Source organism: Molossus molossus, unplaced genomic scaffold (genome assembly GCF_014108415.1).
Source record: "Molossus molossus isolate mMolMol1 unplaced genomic scaffold, mMolMol1.p scaffold_m16_p_1, whole genome shotgun sequence".
Lineage (NCBI taxonomy): Eukaryota > Metazoa > Chordata > Mammalia > Chiroptera > Molossidae > Molossus > Molossus molossus.
In genome coordinates, this window is record NW_023425344.1 from 157823088 (window position 1) to 157845720 (window position 22633).

The 22633-nt window shown below is 53.9% G+C and overlaps 2 protein-coding genes across 3 annotated transcripts; both read right to left on the reverse strand.

Annotated features, from left to right (window-relative positions):
• Nucleotides 1-328: 328 nt before the first annotated feature.
• Nucleotides 329-16914, reverse strand: ADCY4 (adenylate cyclase 4). The gene is made up of 25 exons (XM_036263838.1): nt 16677-16914; nt 15247-15444; nt 14962-15123; nt 14168-14317; nt 13582-13730; nt 13393-13504; nt 12544-12671; nt 12235-12393; nt 11847-11979; nt 11244-11417; nt 8398-8441; nt 8172-8258; nt 7907-7976; nt 7529-7626; nt 6770-6854; nt 6538-6675; nt 5815-5925; nt 5378-5562; nt 5105-5189; nt 4517-4675; nt 1761-1907; nt 1351-1458; nt 1121-1235; nt 692-816; nt 329-608 (listed from the first exon to the last, which is right to left on the reverse strand). Exons 1-25 carry the CDS (start codon nt 16833-16835, stop codon nt 456-458), a joined length of 3234 nt encoding a protein of 1077 aa, XP_036119731.1. The 5' UTR covers nt 16836-16914; the 3' UTR covers nt 329-455.
• A 1353-nt stretch (nt 16915-18267) lies between these two features.
• Nucleotides 18268-22399, reverse strand: RIPK3 (receptor interacting serine/threonine kinase 3). Of its 2 annotated transcripts, none has more exons than XM_036275371.1 (10): nt 22234-22399; nt 21904-22040; nt 21465-21774; nt 20842-20987; nt 20433-20479; nt 20058-20225; nt 19864-19949; nt 19312-19647; nt 19108-19168; nt 18268-18559 (listed from the first exon to the last, which is right to left on the reverse strand). In XM_036275371.1, exons 3-10 carry the CDS (start codon nt 21744-21746, stop codon nt 18426-18428), a joined length of 1260 nt encoding a protein of 419 aa, XP_036131264.1. In that variant the 5' UTR covers nt 21747-21774; nt 21904-22040; nt 22234-22399; the 3' UTR covers nt 18268-18425. The 2 variants fall into 2 exon arrangements, with proteins under 2 accessions (XP_036131264.1, XP_036131256.1); XM_036275363.1 differs by having other exon boundaries at nt 21904-22044.
• Between the last annotated feature and the right edge of the window lie 234 nt (nt 22400-22633).

The window sequence follows — 22633 nt, forward strand, 5'->3', positions numbered from 1 at the left end:
CACATAATGAGTGTTTATTTAGTGTTTGTTGAATGAATAAAGGTAAAATTCTATTTTTCCTGGAGATTTCCTCCACTATTTGTAGGTAGAGAGCAGGAAAGGACAAATCCTTGTTTTGAGTCATATGGCTAAAATTCTTTATATTTCCAAGGTTTACAAAAGATTGGAATCAGGTTGGCAGGCAGACAAGGAGGCTGAGGCAGTTCTCTTCCCCAGCTTGTGAAAAGAATCACTCCCTCCCACACACTCATGCTCATGCTTGCACGCACGCACACACACACACACACACACACACACACACACACACACTTAGTTTGTCCTGGGAAAAAGCAGTCCTGCTGAGAAGCAAGGAGGTGATCCCAGAAGCTATATCAGCAGCTTCTGATATCAGTTGGCTCCAGAAATACCAGTCTCTTTACTGAGGATCTTTGAGGTGAAGAGTAGGGAGTGGGGTCTCAGCCTAGGGTGGCTGAGGGAGGTCCAGCTCGTGTCAAATCTGTGTTCAGGAAGTAGGTGCACAGCTGCCCTTTGCCTTTGACCTTGATAACACCCCTGCTGTAGCAGGTATAGCCTAAGGACTGCAGGGCCCGGGCTGTCTCCTCAGTCACCTGCAATTGGAGGAGGGTGAGGGAGTATGGGGATGGCCCTAACCTTATCCACTGCCCCCATGCCTCCAATGTGGTTCCCTCACTTGAATCTTGCCCAGGACTCCTGTACTCTCCATGCGACTGGCCACGTTCACCGTGTTGCCCCAGATATCATATTGTGGTTTCTGGGCCCCTATTACTCCAGCCACTACAGGTCCGTGGTTCAACCCTGATAGGAGGTAAAGATGGGGGAGATTTAAGGAGGGAGAGGAGAAGAAAAAGCTCAGGGAACTAGGGAGAAGGGACTGGGGGCCTTAAAAGAAAGGAGTATGAGGCTGGAGGAGTGTAGCATAGAGAAGGGAGTAGATGAGCATCATAGTTCCCTGCCCAGAAACTTAATGCTCCATCTCAAGGGATGAGTCTGGAGGGAGGTCCAGGGTTGAGCTGGGGAGCAGATACCAAAGCACTTGGGGGAGGGAGAGCTTGGGAAGATGAGAAGGTCCCAGACTGCCCCAGCAAGGGAAGGCCCTTACCCACACGCAAGCGGAAGTTGTTGAATGAGTGCTTGTTGATAACGTCCAGCTTAGACCCAAGGGCCACTGCAAATTCCACCATGGTGCCAAGGTGGCTGCAACTTCGCTCGGCATCCTGGCAATGGGCCAGCGACCGGAATGGGTCAATGAGGGCACAGGAATAAGGCTCATTTACAGACTCACCAATGAGAGCCCAGGTGAGGGTTGATAGTTAAGGAAGAATGCTGTACCTGCTGTGCATCCTGTCCAGAGGTGGCATTTAAGCCCGTAGCTGCCATGTAGGTGCTGCCGATGGTTTTGATTTTCTCCACCCCACTGAACTTGGGCTTAGAGAGCAGCTGTATAGAGAGGAGGCTGTGTCCCCAGTCTCTCTTGCTCTCTCCCTCCTCTCTCCCTAAAGCCCAACCCCAGGCCTTTGGAGGCTAATGGACTGGTTATGGGGTCAGGGATGGTGGCAGGAGGGAGAGTCATTAGTGACCAGAGTTGCTGGAGAAGGCAGAGCTGGGGCATCAGAGGAGAAGTGGGAAGGCTTGAGGGGGCGAAATGATCCTCATGGCCAGAGGAGCAAAGTAGGAGGAGGAACTAGTGGGAAATTCTAGAATCCTAGACATAGGATCCAGGGGACCCTTGGAGTTGTCACCTCATCAAAATCAGCAATGATCTCATTGAGCAGCCGCAGACACTCTAGCCCCTCATGGTTGATGTTGGACTCGGAGTAAAACTCCTTGAAGTCTGGGACTGAGGCGAAGAGGACACAGACACACTCGTAGGACTGGTGGTAGAGGTCCTGGGAGGGTGAGAGACTGGAGTGAGGCTACATTCTTCCCCCTCCTGTCCTTGTGTCCCCATGCCTTCCCCTCTGTGTAAGAAGGATTGGGAGGAGGGAAAGGGGGAGGAGGAGGGCCAGATTACCCCAGGATATGACTCAGGAGTCAAAGGTTGGGTCTCATTGTGATTCTAGGAGAGACAAAGATTTGGGGTCAACATCACCTCACAGGAACATGAAGGGAGTCACTTTTAGAACTGGGATCATGCCAATGGAACGATCTTTATAGCTTATCTATTGCTGAATGGTGTTAAGTGAGTTAAATAAGATTATAAAGATCTACAATTTGCAAGATAGAATAAAGCAATAAAAGGGAAAATGGGGCAAAGAAAAAATAAGGGTAAGATGGTAATGATGGAATCAGATCTGAGGCTGGTTCACTAAATGGGCACCATGTTTGTCCTAGATTCTGGCTCTGAGGTTTCTAGAGCCAGTGTGAACACAGAAACAGGATCAGTTACAAGATACCAGTGTATATAAGAGAATAAACCAGAAGTAGAGCTACTTCTGATCTTGTCAGCAGAGAGCAGATGGTGGGGATATGAGGCTGTGAAATAGCCCCTGGACTTCCTTCCTTCCTTCTTTCCTTCCTCCCTCCCTCCCTCCCTTCCTTCCTTCCTTCCTTCCTTCCTTCCTTCCTTCCTTCCTTCCTTCCTTCCTTCCTTCTTTCCTTCCCTTTCCCTTCCCTTCTCCCTTCCTTCCCTTTCCCTTTCCCTTTTTCCCTTTCCCTTTCCCTTTCCCTTTTTCCCTTTCCCTTTCCCTTTCCCTTTCCCTTCCCTTCCTTTATTTTTGTTAATCCTCACCTGAGGATATTTCCTATTGATTTTTAGAGAGAATGGAAGGGAGGAAGGGAGGGGGAGAGAGAGAGAAACATCAATGTGAGAGAGACACAATGATTGGTTGCCTACCACAAGCACCTTGCATGCACCCTGCACGAACCCAGACCAGGGCCTGGGATCAAACCTGCAACCCAGGTACAACCCATGTATGTGACCTTGACTGGAATCAAATCCACAACCCTTTGGTGCTCAGGCCAATGCTCTAACCACTGAGCAAAACCAGCCAGGACATCCTTGGGCTGTTTCTTTCAACAGTCCCTCAATACAGGTCAAGAGCGTTTCTAAAGCAGAAGAGGTGGTGGTACAAATAAGATGGTACAAATATGTGTATGACCTTGTGATGGTTTGACTATAGCAAGATATTTGAGGATCTAGGGAAGCACCGTCCAATAGAAGTTTCTGTGGCGATAAAAAGGTTCTATAAATGTGCCGTCCAACACACTGGCCACTGGTCACATGCAGCACTGAGCACATGAAATGAGGCCAGTGTGACTGAAGAACTGGTTTCCTTCCTTTTCTCTCTCTCTTTTAAGATACAGGTTTACTTATAAGACCTGAAAATTACACAGCATGCCTGAGGCCACAGAGCGAGGTCATGGGTAGAGAGAGAGAGACAGAGCCCACGGGCCTGGGCCTGAGATTCTGCTTTCATTGGGGTTAAGTCACGGGGGCATAGGATTTCTCAGGCTCACCTTTTTAAAAAATTGTCAATTATAGTTCAGTATTACAGACATTTGATATTATTTTATGTTAGTTTCAGGTGTGCAGCATAGTGTAGACATTTATAGCATTTATGAAGTGATCTCCCAGTAAGTCTAATATCCACCTGGCACCATACTTAGTTATTACAATATTATTGACTATATTCCCTATGCTATACTTTTTCTTTTTCTTTATTGATTTTAGAGAGGAAAAAAGGAGAGAGAGATAGAAACATCAGTAAGAGAGAACATCAATTGGCTACCTCCTGCATGCCCCCCACTGGAGAATGGGCCCACAACCTGGGCATGTGCCCTGACTGGAAATCAAACTGGCGACCTCTTGGTGCATGGGTTGATGCTCAACTACAGAGCCATACCAGCTGGGCCTCTATGCTGTATTTTATACCCCCATGACTATTCTGTAACTACTGATTTATACATCTTAATACCTTCACCTTTTTCACCCAGCCTCCCAAAGTCTCTCCCATCTGGCAACCAATCAGTTTGTTCTCTGTGTCTATGAGTCTGTTTCTGTTTTGTTCGTCCTGTACTTTGTTCACTTATATGTGAAATCACATGGTATTTGTCTTTCTCTGTTTGACTTATTTCACTTAGCGTAATATCCTTTAGGTCCATCCATGTTGTCACATGAATTTTCCATTTAATTAATTTAAATTTAAATGACCACACATGGCTAATGGCTACTACAGTGAACAGTGCGAGTCTAGATGGTGGACTGTGTCCTCCACATAACTCTCATCAACGCTTTACAAAGCTTCTGAAGGTATGGAGTAGTGATGAGTTAGAGGATACTCTTTCTGAGAACTTGGAATGCAGAGATTCTGTGCTCACCAAAAACAGAGCCTAAGATCTTGTGAGAATGGGAGGCACCTAACAGGGATATGGAGGGGCTTGGCCAGCTGCCTGACCCACTCTGGGGAAGTCCAGAGGCTGGGCTAAAGACCAAGACTTTCATCCAAAATCAGACCTTATGGTGTCTGAGGCTCAGGAGTCAGGGGTGGGGAGTCACCTCATTGCGCCGGTTCTGGCCAATAAACTGGGGGGCCACATGTGCAGGGAGCACGTTCTCCAAGAGCAGCCGAGTTAGATTCTCCATCGTCTCTGTCTCCTCACGCTCCTGCCTCAGCTTCTTCTTCCACAGGAAATCCAAGCGGCAATAATACTCGTTCTGGGGAGGGTCACCAGGGGCCATGGGGAGACACCGTGCAGGGAAAACCTCAGATCCTGAGTGTCCCCCCCAACTCCTGCTTGACTCTATGATGACTAAAACCACCCCACCCCACAGTTTAGAGATAAGGCTTAATGTGCAACCAGCCCTGAGGAAACTACCTTGAAACTAGATTCAAACCAGGGTGGGAAGAATTGACGTCTTTTTCTTAAGCATGGGCTTTCCTAGATTGGTGGTGGAAGGAGGAGGGAGGGGAGACTTTGAGGTACTCTCCTTGGGGAGTTAAAGAAAGGGAACAAGAAATTTCGCTTAGAAGCTTTCAATGGGTATATAACTCGGGCTCTACCCTGGAGACACCAGTCACAACTATGGGGACCCCCACCTCACCCTTCACAGGGAGGCCCTGGAAGGCTGAGCTGGATGACTTACCTGCCGAGCCAAGACAAGGAGTGTGAAGAAGAAGATGAAGAAGGAGATAGCTCCCATCAGTTTGGGCTCCTTCAGTACCCCTGGCCTGAGGGGGCCACGGATCAGGGTTATCTCTCGTCCTGCCCCTCACGATAGCCTCCCCCTGTCCTCAGTGCCCATGGAGTCCTCAGCCTCCCTCCTGCTTTGCCCTGTGGGTGGCTCAGGTTAGTGAAGTGAGGACAGTTTTGCCCTGTCCCATCTCACAGGGCACCTCTGTCCAGCAGCCATGCTCACCTGGAGTCCAAGGAGCCCAGATAAAGGCGGGCGACAAGGCAGTCGGACAGCCAGGCGTGGGAGTGCAGGAAGAGGCAGCAGGAGGCCACCAGCCATAGCAGGAGCAGCAGCAGCTTCAGTTCGAAGCTCATGTGCAGGAAGAGGGAGCAGGAGAGGAAACCCAGCACGCAGCAGTGCATGGAGTACTGTGGGGCCAGGCAGGCAGTCAGGAGGTGGGGCTTATCCCACAGGCAGGGGGAGGGGGACACCTGAGGGCTCCTGTCCTGCCCCTTCCAGGTCATATCAGGGGACCAGGGGGTGTCACATACACAAACACACACCAAATGTGACTTATGTTGGTCCCAATTCACAGGATGGAGTGCTCTTCAATAAGGAGGTGGGGGAGGAGCCAAGGAAAGTTCTGGACAAGGAGATTCAGGGCTGTTCAGGACACTCACTGGGATGCTGATGAGAGGCAGGGACCCCGGCAGCTCCCAGGAGAGGTTGAAAGCCATGGAGGACACATTGGGGGCCCAGAAAGGGCAGTTCGATGCTGCTGGTAAGAAGAACTGCAGAAGGGGATGAGGAGCTGAGGTGGTCAGGCAGCTCCTTGGGCACAATGGTGGCTTGTTCTGGTTTCAGTGGACCCAGGGATAAGTCAGGGCCAGACTCCTCCAAAGGAACAGATTCGGCTATTTCTGGTCAGTGAGGGCCCTCACTGGTGGGGGGAGCAGGCATTAGGGAAGTGGGTGTCATGAGCACTAGACTGCCAAGGATCCACTGTGTGATTTCTTGCCAGCCACTCAACCTCTCTGGGCCTGAGCTTCCTCTTCTTGGCTGGGGGATGATTCCTAAGGTACCTTTCAGGGATAGAATTCCAGGAATGATTCTAAGTTCTGAAAAATAAGCCAAATTCCACTACAAAATTGTAGTGAGTGAGCAAAGTAATGATGACCTGTCTACATAAAAATTTAATGAAGGAGGATGTCCACCAAGTGTTAGCAATGGTTATGCGCAGGTGGTTGATCGTGGGTGACTGCTTCTTTTTCATTTCTTGTCCAACAGTGTCAGCATCCCCTGGCCTTAGTCTAGCTGTCCTCCCAAATCCAGGGGTCCCCTTTCAGCCTCTAGCAGGTCCAGCATGCCCCGATGGGGGTACATAGGGCCCCCTCTTCCCTCACCAGGTTGGTGATGGCCATGGTAAAGATGAGGAGGATGGTGGCAGTGCCCAGGGCAACTCGAAGTCCGGGCCGTGTGGCCACCAGGCCAGACAGTGCGGGCAGCCAGTGCAGCATCTTGGGGCCTTTCAAGACACACCTCTGTGGAAGGAGCGTGGGAATCTTAGCCATGGGGCAGGGACCAGATCATGGTCGGAGCCCCAGCTCTCCACTGCCACCCCACAGCCCACCTCACCGTCAGGTGCTCTGAGAAGCAGACGAAGAGGAGGAGGAGGAAGAGGAGGAAGGTGATGCTATAGGTGATGGTCAGAGCTGGGGGCCTAAAGAGAGACAAGAGTGAGGCCTTGAGGAACCAGCCCAGGCTCCCCGTGCGTGGGAGAGTGCTCTATCATCTGGTTGGAAGGCATGGGGGACAGTGGTTCTGGGGATCGGAACTGGCTGCCAGTGGGGTCTGGGCTGATGAAAGACGTTCCACGATGACATGGGAAAACTGAGGGTCTAGGGCAGTGTTCGGTGGGACAGGAACTAATAAGATAGGAACAATATTGAAAGGGGGCAGGGGGCTCACAAAAATGGCCGAGGCTGCAGCAGGCTGGTTTCCTGCCTTCAGGCCAAAGCTTTCTCCCGGCTGACTGACCGCGTCCTTGCCCCGCCTAGCAGTGGGCTGGGAGTGAGGACCTACTTTCTGTGCGCATTTGCTGTGAGATTTGGGTTTTTCAGTGGGAAGAAAACCTCCCTCGTGGGAATGTTGTTAGAATCAAGAGACAGGCGTGCGAAAATGCTCTGGTCCACAGGACGTAGAACACCCACAGGATGGACAATGGTGAGTTGGGGGTGTGATTACCACAGTTTCCCAGAACACACATTTCCATTTCCACTGTGGGTTAGTGCCGAGGGGGAGTAGGCAAAAGAAGAAAGTGGGTGTCGGATATCAGAAAGAATTAGAGGTCCATTTTTTGAGAATCAGGGCTTCCATTTTCTGGGGCGCTCTTACCTGTTTGTCACCAGCATCTGGATGATGAAATTGGAGAGAAAAACCAGGAAGGTGCAGGCTGCATAGTATTTGAAGGCGGGGAGTGCAGAGAGTCGATACTAAAAGGGAGGGGGTCAGGGTGGAGACAGGGTCACCAGGGCAAGGAGTGGGTACCCAGACTCACATCCCCATCCTTCAGTTCAGTCCCAGGTGGCAGCTACGGGTTCTCCTAGGAGCTGCCCTGCCCTTTCCCATCACCACTCAGTAATTCAATCTACAGGGCAACTTTCCTTTGAGAGAGAGGGACAACCACCTCTATCACCCCTAGGATCACAAACTGAGCAGACCTGGGGAGGGGAGATGGGGCCACAGGGCATCCCCTCCCCTGGTGCAGCCCACCTCCTTCTCCATTTCCTTTTCTCGGAAGTACAGTGTCAGTGGGTTGAAGTCCTTTGACTGCTTCCACTGTCTGGTGGGAGGTGGGGACAGTCAACCCCAGAGAGGAAAGAGGAAAGGAGGGAATTGTCAGGCGACTGTCTCAGGCTGGAGAAGAAAGGACACCCCCTTCCCTCCAGGTCATCGGGGGAACACCACCCCTACCCTACCACATGAGCCCCGGGCTCCAGCCCTCCCAGCCCTCCCAGCCCTCTTCTGGTCTCCATACTTCTGAGAATTGAGCTGTTCGATGACCTGGAAAAACTTGGCATCCCCAGTGTCCAGTTCATCATCTAGTCCCCGGGGTGTGCGGCTCCTGCAAAGTGAAAGCCTGGCTTGTCACCACAGAGACCCTCCAAAGCATCTGGGCAAGCAGGAGCAACACCACCCCCACCCCCAGGATGGAGGTAGGTCACACAGACAGCCCACTGTCAAAATTGCTTGAGCCTCCTCACCGGTCCAGGCTCCACTGGGGGCTGAAGGAAGCCAGGGCCTTCTCCTGTTGGGAGGACACGGGGAGGGGAGAAGATGGGGAGAGCATTAGCATCCTTGGAAGCTCTCTGCAGCGAGGCATTCCATATTCACACACATCTTTCCCCTTGAGCCTTTGATTGGCTGTTTTCCCTGCCTCTAATGACTCTCTCTTTCTCCAACAAACCCCACCTGCTCGTAAGGGAAATCCAAACCACATTTGCTCCTTAAAGGGTCCTCCAGACTCTTCATTTTATTATTAGTTTTTTTAAGAATTTATTTGAGCCAAGATCTCAAACTCCCTCCTGACTCCCAGGGTCTCTCTCTCTCTCTCTCTCGGTTGATCTTCAACCAAAGATATTTTTTTCCATTGACTTTTAGAGAGTAGAAGGAAAGGAAGGAGAGAGAGAGAGAGAGAGAGAGAGAGAGAGAGAGAGAGAGAGAGAGAATGGGAGAGAGAAACATCAATCTGAGAGAGACACACGGATTAGTTACCTTTCGTATGTGCCCTGACTGGGGCTGGGGATTGAACCCATAACCCAGGTATGTGCCCTTGACCTAGAATTGAACCCACGACCCTTCAGTTCATGGACCAATGCTCTATCCACTGAGCCACACCAGCCAGGGCTACTCCCAGGGCCTTTATACTCTGATCTCCTCGTTGTTAATTTCTCTCACTTACAAGGCAACCCTGTATCTTCTACAGGCTTGAGTGACTGTTGGTTCCTATGTCTCATTTCCCATAAGGACTACACAATGCCAAAGTCGGGGACTTTTCTATCAACCTGGGTTGCCAAAAATCCTTATTGGTGTGAATTAAAGTGACAATGTAGAACATTTGGACTCCCCTCTAACCTTGTGTCATGATCAGGCTGAACTGGGAGGTAGTGGGAGCAGAAAACAAAAAATGGAGACGAATGGGAAAGAGGAAGAGAAAGAAACTTGGTTACAGTCCTTCCCTTCAGCAGCTTAAGAACTGTGCAGTGTGTGCAGAGGTAACAAAACAAACAGCGAATGAATAGGCGAGGACAAGCACCAAGGGAGAGGGTGGAACACTGCAACCACGGTCCAGGGCAAGAGCGTGGTGACTTCCCTGGCCCCCTGGGCTCACATGAAGGGTCACTGGGAGCCACATCTTTCCCCTCAATCAAACCTTACGTATATGAGAGTAGAGGGAGAGACTGAGACCAAGATAGACACTGAGAAAGGGACAGAGACAAAGAAAGACTGAGAGACGTGATCTAGTTATGAGCCCATCTGTGCATCTATGTCTGGGCCTAAGTTTTTTCAAACCTCCTACCTGCCCTCCCACCCCAATGCCTATAAGTTATTTGAAGGCAGGGAAAACACCTTATTCACTCTGTCTTCTAAAGAACCAGCCTAGCGCCTTCCACATAGTAGATGCTCCAAACTGTGGAAGGAGTGACTGGATGAATGAGATCTACCAGAACAAACATGGCCCCATCGCCCCAAAGTTCTATATTGTTTAAAAGTAAGCCAATCGTGATTCTCGGGATTTCTAACATGTGACTGGGACCCTGGAGCTTTAGGGGCTGAGCGGTGAATTTCTGGGCTGGTGAGGGTCTGCCTATAAAACAAGGGGCTTCTACCCCTTCATCATGATACTTCTTAGCCTGCACCTTTGTGGGAGTTGGAAAGGTCTGGCATGGGTTCTGGGGGGCATCCCCATAATGGGGATTGCACCCAATGTTGTCTCACATCCCTGGGCTCCCAGCAACACCCCCCTTTACTCCATCCCCACTCTGGAGGCCTCATTCTGCAACCATCAGCAGGGTCTTGGGTTATTCCTTCCTCTCCCTCCTGACAGCTTAGCCCTTCTGCCCTCTCCTCGACCCTATGCTGAGGCTTAAAATTAAGTACACAGCTGCCAATGTGCCTCACTCCCCAGTGGTCACTATGTCCGGCCTGCGTCCCTGATGAGTGGGAGATGAGGGCAATGGGGCACGGAAAGGGTGCTCTGCAGTCATCTCATAAATCCATTCAGGTCGACTACAGACAGGATCCTGGGAAGATCTGCAGAAGGTGGCTCGGAATCTATCAGGTTTGGGGAAGATCAGGTAAGATGAACGAGCAGGCTGAGGGACCTAATTCTTGAGGGACACAGTCTAGCTCCCCGAATGAAGGCTCTGGTCACTCATCACCAAGCACCATCCCCAGGAGCTAGAGGTAGGAGAAATCCAGGTTCCTCCACCAGCTGGGGGTCAGTGATTAGCTGAAGGTGCTGTGCACAGGATCCACCAGTGATCAGCTCTGCCCTGGCTGCCCCTAGACGAAGGCAGGCCCACTCCTTCTCCTCCCTCCCCCACCCCTGCCTGCTCCTGGCGACTTCCTTCTTCAAAGCCATGTGAGATTTTCACTGTCACCTCATTTTACCTGTGTACATGTGCTGAAGAGTGGGGGCAACAACCAATTGCCCCCACCTTCCCAGGCGTAGTAGGGATGGAAGAAAAGAGCATGTAATCCCAAGAATTAAGTTGAAAAGAGACATTTCCTGGTGAGAGAGTGTGAGCACTAGCTTCACAATCAGGAGGCGCCGGGGTACCAGGGGAAGTGGCTTCTTGAGTGGGGGTTGGGGAGCAATAGACATGGTGACTGTGGGAATCTCTTCTCTGCGTAAACTCAGAGGGCAGTCATCTCTGCTTTTTCTCTGGAAAGAGGGGCAAAGAAGGTTCTGGGCCAGTAACTGGTATGACCAGAGTTCAGGACCTTGGGATGTTATCAGGTGACTCACTGGTGTTGGGGGCCGGGAGGCTGGGAATGGGCAGTAGGGGCGGGTTTATGCTGGGGCTCATGACGGAGGTGAACATACCGGGAGAGGAGTGGAGGTGGATACAGGGCTCTCTACGTGGCTCAGGTGGGCAAAAGGCTTGGCTGCGCCCCAGGATTCCAGGTAGCGAGTCATCAGCACTGATGGACGCATCTTGGGGCCCTCAAGAGAGGACAGCAACCCCCCAGCAGTGCCCTTTTCATCCTCCTCTTCAGCCTGGGATATATGAGGGCTGACAGTCAAGATGACAAATCCTCCTTTCTGTCCACACCCCTTAGAGCAGCGGTTCTCAACCAGTGGGTCGCGACCCCTGTGGGGGTCAAACGACCCTTTCACAGGGGTCACCTAAGACCATCAGAAAACATATTTCCTATGGTCTTAGGAACCAAGACACCTCTCCTCTATCCGTCTCCGGGCGGGTCCGCCCACATGCAGATAAGCCCACACACAACATGAGGAACTGTATTCAAGGGTCGCGGCAGTAGGAAGGTTGAGAACCACTGCCTTAGAGGCTCGTGTCCCCTCCCCCTGCGACATGCACACTAGGACCCAGGAATTCAGTCTCTGGCACAGAAGAAAAGACCAGGCCTGTGGCTGTGGGTGGTTAGGGTGCGCCAACCCCTGGGTTCCAGGTTGGGCTTTTACCCGGGGATCGATGACCAGGTAGGTGGGCTCCCCTAGCTCTCGAAGGTATGGGTCCCGGTGTTCCACGGCTGCATCCTCCACAGCGTAAGCTCCTGCCAGCAGGGCCAGGGTAGCCCCTGTGATATGTACTCTTCTGGAAGAAGGGGACCATGGGAGTTAGGAGGGAGGGGCTCCAACCTCTATTTCTTTCAAGGATCATTCCTGAAGGTCTGACTTCAAGCAAGACCCTGTACTACAGGAGGCTTCTCCCAGCTCCCCTCCCTGCATCCCAGGGTCTCCCTGAACCCCACATGAACTGTGCTCATTTTAAGGAACTATGAAAAGAGAGGCAGCAAGGGGGAGACCTGGTTGGCCTCTTGCTGTGGCCTCCTGGAGCTCCAGGTCTCACCCTGGCACGCCACCTGCCTCCATGTGGTTGGCCAGTGTGACATCATGGGACCAGACATCATACTGCCACTTCTGCAGCCCGATCACTCCACAGAGCACGTTGCCTGAGTGCACGCCCACACGCATGTTGATGTCCACACCGGTGGCTGCTCGCAATTTCCTGAGCAGGGTGTGTGAGGGACACTGAGTATTGTCTTCAGCCCTACCCAGGCCACACCCCTCCATTCTGCAGGAAGACTTCCACTACCCTGCCAGCTCCTCTCCCACATCCATCCCTCAGTACTCCTCCTGCCCGCCCACCTGCGCTGACCTGATGGCCCGGCACATGTCCAGCCCCATGCGCACACAGTTGATGGCGTGGTCTGGTAGGGAGAGGGGCAGCCCGGAGACACAGTAGTAACAGTCTCCCAGGATCTTGATCCGCATGCATTCATGCTCCTGGGAGTGTGTGTGTGCGGGGACGGGGGAGGAGGGAGAGGGGCACCTGGTTAGAAGCCAGAGGAGGCAGGAGGTAGTTGGGAAAAGTTGGAGCAAATGTGGTGTTCCTGAAGAACTTCTGATGTTGGGAGTGTCTAGGTTGGATCTAGGGACTCCCTTAACTTGATATGGGGCTGCCTGAGGTCTCCCATGCAGGTGTCTTTCTCAGAAGGGTTTCCCAAGGGTTGGGATATCTGTGATTCTCCCCAGCTTTGGCATGTGTAATGTGTATTCAGATCAGAGCTTATAAAAAGTAGTCTTAGAATTGAGTTTTGTTTTTTTTTTTGGTGGGAAATCCAAGATTAAGTTGCTTGGGAGCATCCCTGGGGTCTATGCAGGGCCGAGCCAGGGATTTCTCTGGGGAGGCCTCCTGAGGTTAAAGCATCTGAATACCTAGATTTGGTTGTAGTGTCCAGAGACACCTGTGTTGGGGTTCTGAGCACATGTGGGGTACTGTGGTTGGTGCATCCACGGAGATGTTGAGAGGTCTCTCCGAATTTGAGGTATGTGGTGAGTGGCTCCATAACTGGGATGTTTGCAAGGGGTTCCTACTTCTGATGGTGTATCTGGGAGCCCACATGGGCTCTGACGTGGGACTGGGGTCTTACAAGTTAGGACTTGCCCTTGGAACAGGTTCTCCAGAATGGGGTGTTTAAAGCTGGGGACAGAGTCCCCCTCTTACCTTGGCAATCTGGTCGAACTTGCCAAAGAGCTCATTGAGCATGAGCACCAACTCCTTTGGGGAGCACTCACTGGCCAGTCGTGTGAAGCCCACGATGTCAGCATACAACACACTGGGCAGGGCAGACTGTAGTTAGTGGGGGCATGGTCTCAGCCCATGGCCCCTCCCCTCCAGCCATCCTGCCCATACCTGACTCCCTGGTGCCTCTTGACATAGAGGCTGTGGAAGTTGTTGGTGCTCTCTGGCCTGGACCCCTGTCCAGCCTGCAGCCGTGCCATAATCTCTGCCTTCATCTCTTGGGCCAAGTAGGCAGGAAGGATGGACAAGAGAAGGTGTTCCTGGGGGAGGTCACTATGAGAAACAACCCTCTGGCACCCTAAAGCTAGGAGCCCAGCTGCCCAAACCCCCAGGAGCCCACGCCCTTCTCCAGCCCCACTAGGTGTTCCCCAGGGTGCTCTCCCAGGTCCTCTCCACCACATACAGCTAGGCTCCAGTACCCCATCCTGCACTGATCACCTTTAGGGACTGAACTCCCAGCACCAACGCCGGAATCAGAGTTCATTTAGTGTCTTAAGGTTCTAAAGGGCTTTAACAAGCTTCAGTTTGTTTGAGCCTCCCAACAACCTTCCAAAGAGGGCAACAGCCACTTTTGACAAAGGAGGAAATAGATCAGGTGACCCGTTCAAAGTCGTTCAGCTTGTGAAGGAACCTTGTGTGATCTAAGTAACCCCTCTCTCGGAGCCCCGGTCCCTCTGGGCCCCCACTACCGGCAGACCTGGTGCTTCTTCTCGGTGTCCAGCCGCCGACGCGAGTGCAGGGAACTAAGCGCCTCTCGGAAGGTGGCGCGCAGTGCCCGCTCCATCAGCGCCTTGTGGTACGCTCCGGCCACGTTCCCGCACAGGAACAACACCGCGTTTGCTGCCAGCTGTGGGTGAGGGTCAGCCTCAGAGCGCGCTAGACCCAGGTAGGGGTGGGGGTGCCTGTGTGTGTAGGTGGAGTTGGTCTCTAAAGGGGCTGGGGAGGACACTGCCGTTAGAGACCCAAGTATTTCCAGGCAATGAGTGCCACACAGTGGGATCCATAGGTGGCGCTTCTCCCCGTTCCCCCTGCTCCAGACCCGTGGCTGCTGTACCAACAACATGGCTTCTTAGGTCAAGAAACCTTTGCACATACTTCTTTCCTCTGCCTGGAATACCACTCCATCACCCCAGCTGTCTCCACTCCCCCATAACCCAACACACACAGCAGCACCAAACTACTCAAGCTCCAATTTCTGCGTTTTCTGTGAGGGTTCTATCATCCATATCTGTCCCCACCACCCTGGTCCCCTGTCTAACTCCCTTCCCCGTGGGTGCAGAACCCTCTTCTGGTGTCTGCAGGCATGGCACTGCACTGGTGTACCCCTTCCACCAGGGCACAGGCGGATCTATCTGTGTTTGTGCCCTGCGCCCAGCGTTGCGTCCTACCGTGCAGTCACAGCTCAGCAAAGGGTTGGTGAATGCCCTGATGAACCAAGTAATGCCCAGCGAGGCCGGCCCTGGGCGCAGCCTGCTCTACCTGCGTGCTCACCTGCGGCAGCAGCGCGGGTCTTGAGTCCAGTTGAGGCCCGAGATACAGCCCAAGGACCAGCAGGTGTGAGAGTGACGAGGTGAGGCCCGCAGCGGCGGCGTCCCGCATGCCCAGGGGCAACATAGCATACGTAGTGAAGATGACAAAAAGGAAAAAGGACACCTGGGGGAAAGGGGCAGGAAGCTGCAGGCTGACACAGCTGCTCTGCTCGCTGCTGATGTCCTGGGTGCGAGTTCGAGGCCCAGGCGGCCCTCTTTCCCCTGCTCCACCTGCCTCCCCGCTTACCTGGTCCCAGGCGCTCACCACGCCGCCGGTGAACAGGAAGCCGTGGCCTAGCGCGAGCAGCGCTGCCCATACGAGGCCCGACAGGGGACGCGTCCAGCGCTGCAGTCGCTGCTCACAGGAAGCCAGGCCCAACAGCAGTGAGAAGCCGCCCAGCGCGCACAGCACTGTGGTCAGGAAACCCGGGTCTGAGGCCAGCTCCTGTGTGGAGGGGCGCGTGTGGAGTTTGGGGAGTTCGTCCAAGAAGAGAGAGAGTGGGCAGCAACTCAGACCAGCTCGGAAAAGTGTCTCAAACCCAAGTACAAAAAAGAGGCAGGGCACCTCTGCTTGCCATTCGTATTAGGCTGAACCATGTGAATTGCCGACAATATCTGTTTTTAATGTACAGAGCCAGCAATCTCGAATGGTTCAACCTAAACTCTCACTTGCATGCGGCAGAGGCGGCTCAGCCATAGGCCATCTATCTACCCAGAAGTTCTGATTCCGGCCCCATATCGGCCATTTGTGTATCCGTGATCATTCTGTGCCTCAGTTTTCTCATCTATCAAATACGAATCATAGCACCAGCCTGGGGTCGGGAAGCAAGTGAAAAATCCTAGCTCACAGAAGGCACTTAGAAACGAGTGCACCCAAATCTGGCCCATTTACTCGGGAGATTCCCTGCCCCGGGGCACAAGGCTCCGAATTTCCGGGTCCTGCGAAGCAGTGCTTTGGCAGCAGGGGGCGCCAGGAGCCTCCTCGCCTCCAGGGGCTACTTTCTCGCCACGCCGTGCAGGGCGTGGAAGTCCCGCGGGTGTCTTTACCCTTTGTCCCTTCTCTTTCTGGATTTTGAAGTGGATCAACAAGGACTGGCTGTGTCCAGTGATTTCCCCCACCTTGCCCCGAAGAGTGAGAAAAAAACTGGGAGCAGGATGTTTCCAGAAATAGAATTAAAGACCCATTTTCTCCCCCAAAATAAACTGGAAATGGGTTTATTTGGGATTAAATGAGAGCGGGATGGAGGGTGCCTCTGGGAGTTTGTGGGTATAACTGCCCCACAGCCCCTAAGTGGGAAAGAAACCCAGGAAACAAGTTCCCACGGGACCCAGTGTAATTTACACCCCACCCCCGGAAAATTGGAAAATCCGGTGTTGGATTTATTCAAGAACTAGTAGACCTCAGAAGCTCATAAGGTCTGTCAGAACCCTGAAAGAAGTTGGAAGCATCCGGGGCTCAGTTATTTCCCCATGTAGACCCAGAGACTGCGGCCCAGAGAGGTGACGTGACATGTCCAGGGTCACCATAGTTCCTAGAAAGTTTCAACGCTTTTTTCCTGGGTCCCAGCAAAGAAAGCACACTGAAAAGAAGACCCCACGGGTCTCAGCACCGAAAATGCCCCCTAGGCAGTGACCCTCCCACGCCCTTGAAGCTTGGGCACCGGAGGCCCTGCTCACCCTGCCGCTGGCCCAGGCGACAGCCAGCAGCGCCAGGAGCGCACAGAGCACGATCACCAGCTGCAGTAGCAGGAGCGGGTACTGCTGGCTCAGACTGTAGTAGGTCTCGTAGAAGAGGTCTTCGCTGGGCGGCGGCCGGGGACTGAAGAGTCGGGCCATGGTCTCCCCTTGTCAGGCGCTGCAGCGCCGGGAAGCAGGCCCCAGGGCTGAGGAGGGTCGTGCGGGTTACCGCTTGCGGCTCCAGCCGCTCCAACTGTGTCCCTCACCTGGTAGAAGCTACTTGCATCCCCGCCCCCAACCTCGCAGCAGTGCCATCTCCTTCCAGGCACACCCTGGGGCTCCCAGACTTCTCCCAGTTGGTGGTGAGGACACTGCCCAATCCTTCGCTCCTCCTCCCTCAAACCCAGACTGTGGAGATGCCCGAGCAAGAGCCTCATCTCCAGGAAGACAGGATTTGGGGTTCCCCCTACCCCCCAACTCACCGCCTAGGAGGCTGCCGAAGCTGAATGTGCAAGGCTCGGGGAGAGAGCCCGGGGGGCTAGTTGCGGAGTCACTGCTCGCTGCTAAGTTAGTGGCTCAGGGCCCCGGGCGACAGGCGCTTCCCTCCCGGCGCCGCGGCCCCCTCCCACTTCCCCGATGAAACAGCCCGGCCCTTCCCGTGCCAGTGCGGGACTCCACAGGCCTCCTCCCCCATTCTTACTGTCCCTCCCAACATTACCGCCTTCTCCCCTCAGCCCCCTCTGGAAAGGGGGATGCAGACTACGGGAGGGATGCGAGGGGGTGGGGTGGGCCCACCGAGTGGCAAGTGTGAAAACAGAGGCGGAAAGCTTGGATGTGGGGAGGCTAAGAGAGCTGGAGTGAAGGCTGGTCAGGATGTAGGGATGAACGTGGTGTCAGATGGGGGTTAGGATCTAGGTCAGGGTGGGCGCAGGGGCTCATTTCCCCCTTCACTTCCGAGACTGGACAGCAAATGCTGTGGCAGTGGCTGAACAACCACCCATCTCCAGCTCCGTGGGAGGGGGCATGTCTGTGCATAGCTTTGAGGAGCCATAGCTTTCCACTCCCAGACACAAGCTGAGAACCCAAAGGCTGTCACCTCAGAAGCAAGGTGCATATGAGTGTGTGTGGTGGATAGTATAGGGACTGACCTCAGAGATACTGGAGGGGGCTCTCCTGCAGGGCACAAGATGGGCTGAGATCTGCAAATTCCCATGGAGAGCCCCTCCCCAGGACCCCACAGCAGAGTCTCTGTAGCCCAGAAGAAAAGGGGACCACAGCATCTACCCCTAGAGTTTGGATGTAGGGTGGGGTCTTGCCTACTCTAGAGGAAGTGCTCTGCCCTGAGATTAGAGTGGGCCCCAGGAGCCAGGCGTCCGGGATTCCTTCCTGCCACCAGCTGGGCCCTGACCTTGTGTGCCGTGACATTGCTCACTCCCAGCTCTCAGCATTCTGCTTCCGGTCTCCGTCTGGGTGAGACTGCAATGCCTCCCCCACCCTCGATGTCAACTCTTTAACTTCCCATCCAAGTCCCTTCCCACCTATGGCTGACACCTTAGCCTCTTGCATAGTACTTTGGTTAAAATTCCACCATTTTATTGACTCTTGGGGGCACAAAGTCAGTTCAGGTGCAGGCCTCAAGGCCCGCAGAGTCTCGGCTCCCAGCCTGAAGTCCAGGAGGCAGTTTAGTTGCTTCCTCAATTCCCTTTGGCCCAGTCCAGCTGTCAGGTTCTCAAGGCACTTCTTTTGAAGCTACTTGTGGGGGGTGCGCCGCGGGCCTCTACCCATGCCCCACGTATGTAAGGCAGGTCCTCCTGGCAAACTCATGTAGTTGTTGCTTCCGATCTGCACATATGCGCTGTTATGGATGGAAATGTTCTGTGGCCCTTTAAGAGAAAAAGTGGTGTTGGTGGGAGGGTTAAATCCTCGGGCACTCAGTTAGGAGGAGCAGCAGAGTGGAGGGGCAGCGGCACCTCGTGTTCACCCCAGGGAAATGCAAAGATGGGGTCTTAGGGCCTCCCAGGGAGGGTGTCAGGTGTATGCTTTTGCCTTTCCCCTGCAGGCTGCCCCTTCAGAACTGGGGATGCAGAAGCTCAAGAGTGGTGGTAGCTGATGTTTCTGACCCTGATATTTGGGTCTTTTCTGCTGGGAGGCCCTCTGTACTGACATAGCCACAATGGAATTTGGGGGTTCACAGAGCTAGTGTTGGGGAGCCAGAAGGCCTAGAGACAAATCCAGGCTTTGCTGTGATCTCAACAGGATACTATCCCAAAGGGGGTCAATTTCTACATTTATGAAATGAGAAGGTTAGGGTAGGCGACCTCTAGCCCTTTCCTTTCCCTCTCTCCCCAAGGGACCCTGGATCTGTGTATAGTTTTGAGGAGGAAGCTGGTGGAGGAACTGAGCAGGGGCAAGAAGGCGTTGGAGTGGGTACCTGCTGCTGGACTTGGCTCTGGCTCCCTGGGAGGACAGGTGGTGCCACATCTCTCAGTCCCCTGTGAACAACACAGCGCTCTCAGGCTTCCTGTCTCGCGGCCTGTTTCCAGAGCGCGGCCTGTTTCCAGAGCACGGCCTCAGCCCCAAGTTTACCCTGGAAAGAGGACAGGACTTGCATATCCTAGTCCTTCTAAAGTCCCACCTGATTTCCTTGGGGTCCAGCCCCTGGGGTCCAAGCCGAGGTTTTCTGGTTTCTAAATAGCGAGGTCTCTGAAGTCGGGGGCAGCTGGGCTGTCGAATCAGATGTCCCTGCTGTCCCGGCGTACTGAACCTGCTCCCGTGCCTCAGTCCTCTCAGGAAGGTTTGCACACTTTTCAGGAACAGAGCTGGGAGGCCCTTTCAGATTCAGGTTTTCCAGCATGTCAGAGATCATGGCATCAGAGATTCCTGGGGTTCCCCCAGGGCCATCGGTTTCTGTCCTTTCTGAACCTATCTCAGGGGCAGACAACCTCCTGTGCTCGGACAGGAACTTCTTCACCTGCAAGGACAGGGGGGACTGGCTGGGTGTGGCGGTGGGAAGAGTCTCTTGGTTCATAAATTGCTGCCCTGGAATTCAGGAGTGGGCTGGGAAGAGTGGGGATGAGGGTTAAGGAAGAAAGAGCAGTGGTCAGTGGGGAGTCACTGGGTGGCCAAGGGAGCCATGTGGTACCATTCCCACCCAGCTCTTGGGTCGGGTCTGGTGTTAGGCACTCACTGTGGAGACTGCAGCATACATTTTTTTACCAGCGTCATCTCCATTTTGTACCAGGCGGAGGGCTTCCTCAGTGTTTGGCCGGCATTCTGGAGAGAAGGCAGGGTGGGTGGCAGGTGAGCAAAACTTCTTTCTCTGGGAAAGCTGCCTGAGGACATATCCAGGCCCAACCAGCTGCCATTGAATGACCAGCTCACCTTGGAAGGAAGGCCTGCGCTTGGGCTCATGGTGCCAGCAGGTCTGCATTAACTTCAACAGTCCTTCCAAGCCAGGAGTCTCAGGCCCTGGCTGGGGCAGCTCTGTCAGTAGGGGCCGGGTCTGCCTCTTACACACGGCTTCCTGCACCAGAGATATCTGGTCCACTACTGAGGTGGGGTGGGAGATATGAAGAGAAAGCTTTCAGGATAGGAAGGGCCACCTTCTCCACCATGGAACTAGGCAGGGAGTATAGTCCAAGGGGAGGTGGGGAGGGGATGGACAATCTGAGCAGGGAAGCAGGAAGAGGGGGGCTTGGGGGCTTTCAGGAGGAGGGCACCTGGGGTTAGGCTACCAGAGTCTGCTTCAAGTCTTACTCTCAGCTTCTCTTCCAGCGAGCACTGCCCACATTAGGATCCCGAAGCTGCGGGAGACACAAAACTGAGGCCTCCCCAAACCTCTAGCAAAACTCCTCTCCCATATGCCCAGCTGGTGTGGCTCAGGGATTGAGCATCGACCCATGCACCAGGAGGTCACCAGTTTGATTCCTGGTCAGGGCATATGCCCAGGTTATGGGCCCAATCCCCAGTGGGGGGGCATGCAGGAGGCAGCCAATTGATGTTCTCTCTCATCAATGTTTCTATCTGTCTCTCTCTCTAAAATCAATGAAGAAAAAATATTACAACAAAAACAGAAACAAAACCCCTCCACTCCTATATGCCTTCCCCCAGAAGGTCCCAGAGATGTGCAAAAACTGGAGTTGTGTGTTTGGCATGGGTACCTTACCTGTAGACATCACTGGCCATAGTGGGCTTCTGGTTTACATTAGCCAACAGTTCTGGGGCCAAGTAGGCTGGGGTGCCCCCTGAATTCCCAGATCCTGCCCCTGACTGTGAGCTTCCCAGAAATGTGGACAGGCCAAAATCTGCCAGCTGCAAAGGGAGGAAAGGGAAGGAAGAAGAGGTAAGGGATGGACAGGGCCAGGCAGCTTCCAGAATCCCCCTTCTCTCCCCAACTCCAACCCGGAAGGTATGGGGCCAGCCTTGTAAAGGGGTGAGGAGCGTTAGGGGAACAGTAGGACCAATGGGGCCCTTGGTTTGGAGGTCTGGGTCCCCTCTCTATGAGGCTGGGTTGAGGTCTGAGTCTCGAGCTGTCAGCCATGGGTCTTGGAGGGCCCAGTGGGGTGGGCCTGTGGAAATGACCATGTTGGCCAGGGACTCTTATCACTGGGTGTGGCAGGGGCTAAAGCTTCTGGGTAGGCCTCGACACTTGGGCAGCTGTGTCCAGAGGGAGATGCTGAGGGTGTTCAGTAGATAGGGCTGCAGCAGATGCTACGTCAGTGGTGGGGCTGGAGCAGCTCTGGGGCATGGCCTTGTCTAGAGGCTGGGCTGGGATGTGGGTAGGCTGACCTTGGCATGCAGGTCGGAGTCCAGCAGGACATTGGAGGGCTTCAGGTCCCGGTGCAGAAGCACGGGGTCCTGGCTGTGCAGGTAACACATCCCGTGCACCAGCTCCTGCAGCAGGCGGCAGATAAGTGGCCAAGGCCGAGGGCATTGGGGCTGCAGCAGCCCCGCCAGGGAACCGTTCTCCATGAACTGAGTCACCAGGGCCGGCCCCGACACGTAGTTCCACTCCAGCTTCTCCACGATCCCCAGCAGAGGCAGCACATTTGTGTTACGGAGACTTGCCATGGCCTTCACTTCCTTGGATATCGCCTCCCTATATTCCAGGAGAGAGATGGGGTCCTGCTCTGCTGGGCAGACCCCTCCCTTTCCCGCCCAGGCCCCCCAGGACAGCAACCTGCCTCCTAGGGCAAGACACTGGCCTGCCAGCAGCTGGAGCACTCACGAGTTCACAATCTTGACTGCTACATCGTGACCCCATTCCTGGTGTCTCGCCCGAAACACGGTGCCGAAACCGCCTTGGGCTACGAACTTCAGGTTCTGCAAGTTCTTGATGGGCACCAGGGGGGCTGGGTTACCGATCTGCCTGAGAGAAGGGGCCTCTTCACCAGCTGACCATGGCCCCAAGTCCCCCTGCTTCCCACAAGCCCTCTGCCCCATGACCCCCGTGACTCAGCAGGATCTCGTGGGCCCCACTGTCCCCTGGCCTGGGCATAGGCACAAAGGCAGCTCCCGAGCGAGTCCAGGGGCATCCTGTGTCTCGTTCTCCACTCACCACATCTTGCTGCAGGACATCGGGCTGGAAAGTTCAGGGGCTTTTGGAAGTTTCGCGGTCACACGGATGGAGTGACTTCTAGGAGTGGGGTTTTGTGGTAGATATGGGTCTCGGGGTGGGGAGAAGGGTCAATCTTTATGCCACCTAAGCCACTGCACTAATTCCGCTTCCTTGCTCTGAGTTACTGAACAACTTCCTTTTACAAGAACTGGTCCACTCACGTGTCTCTAGAGGTCTGCCCGCCTCCACAGACCCGCCCCAAAGGGGCTGGGAAAACAGATGCTTAGTGTTTGTCTTTACTAATCAGTATTTCCTCAAGCAACCTGCTACATGCCATAGGCTGGGTAGGTGTCACTGGCACCTAAGGTGCCACCAAGGAGTTCTCACCCTCCAGGAACTC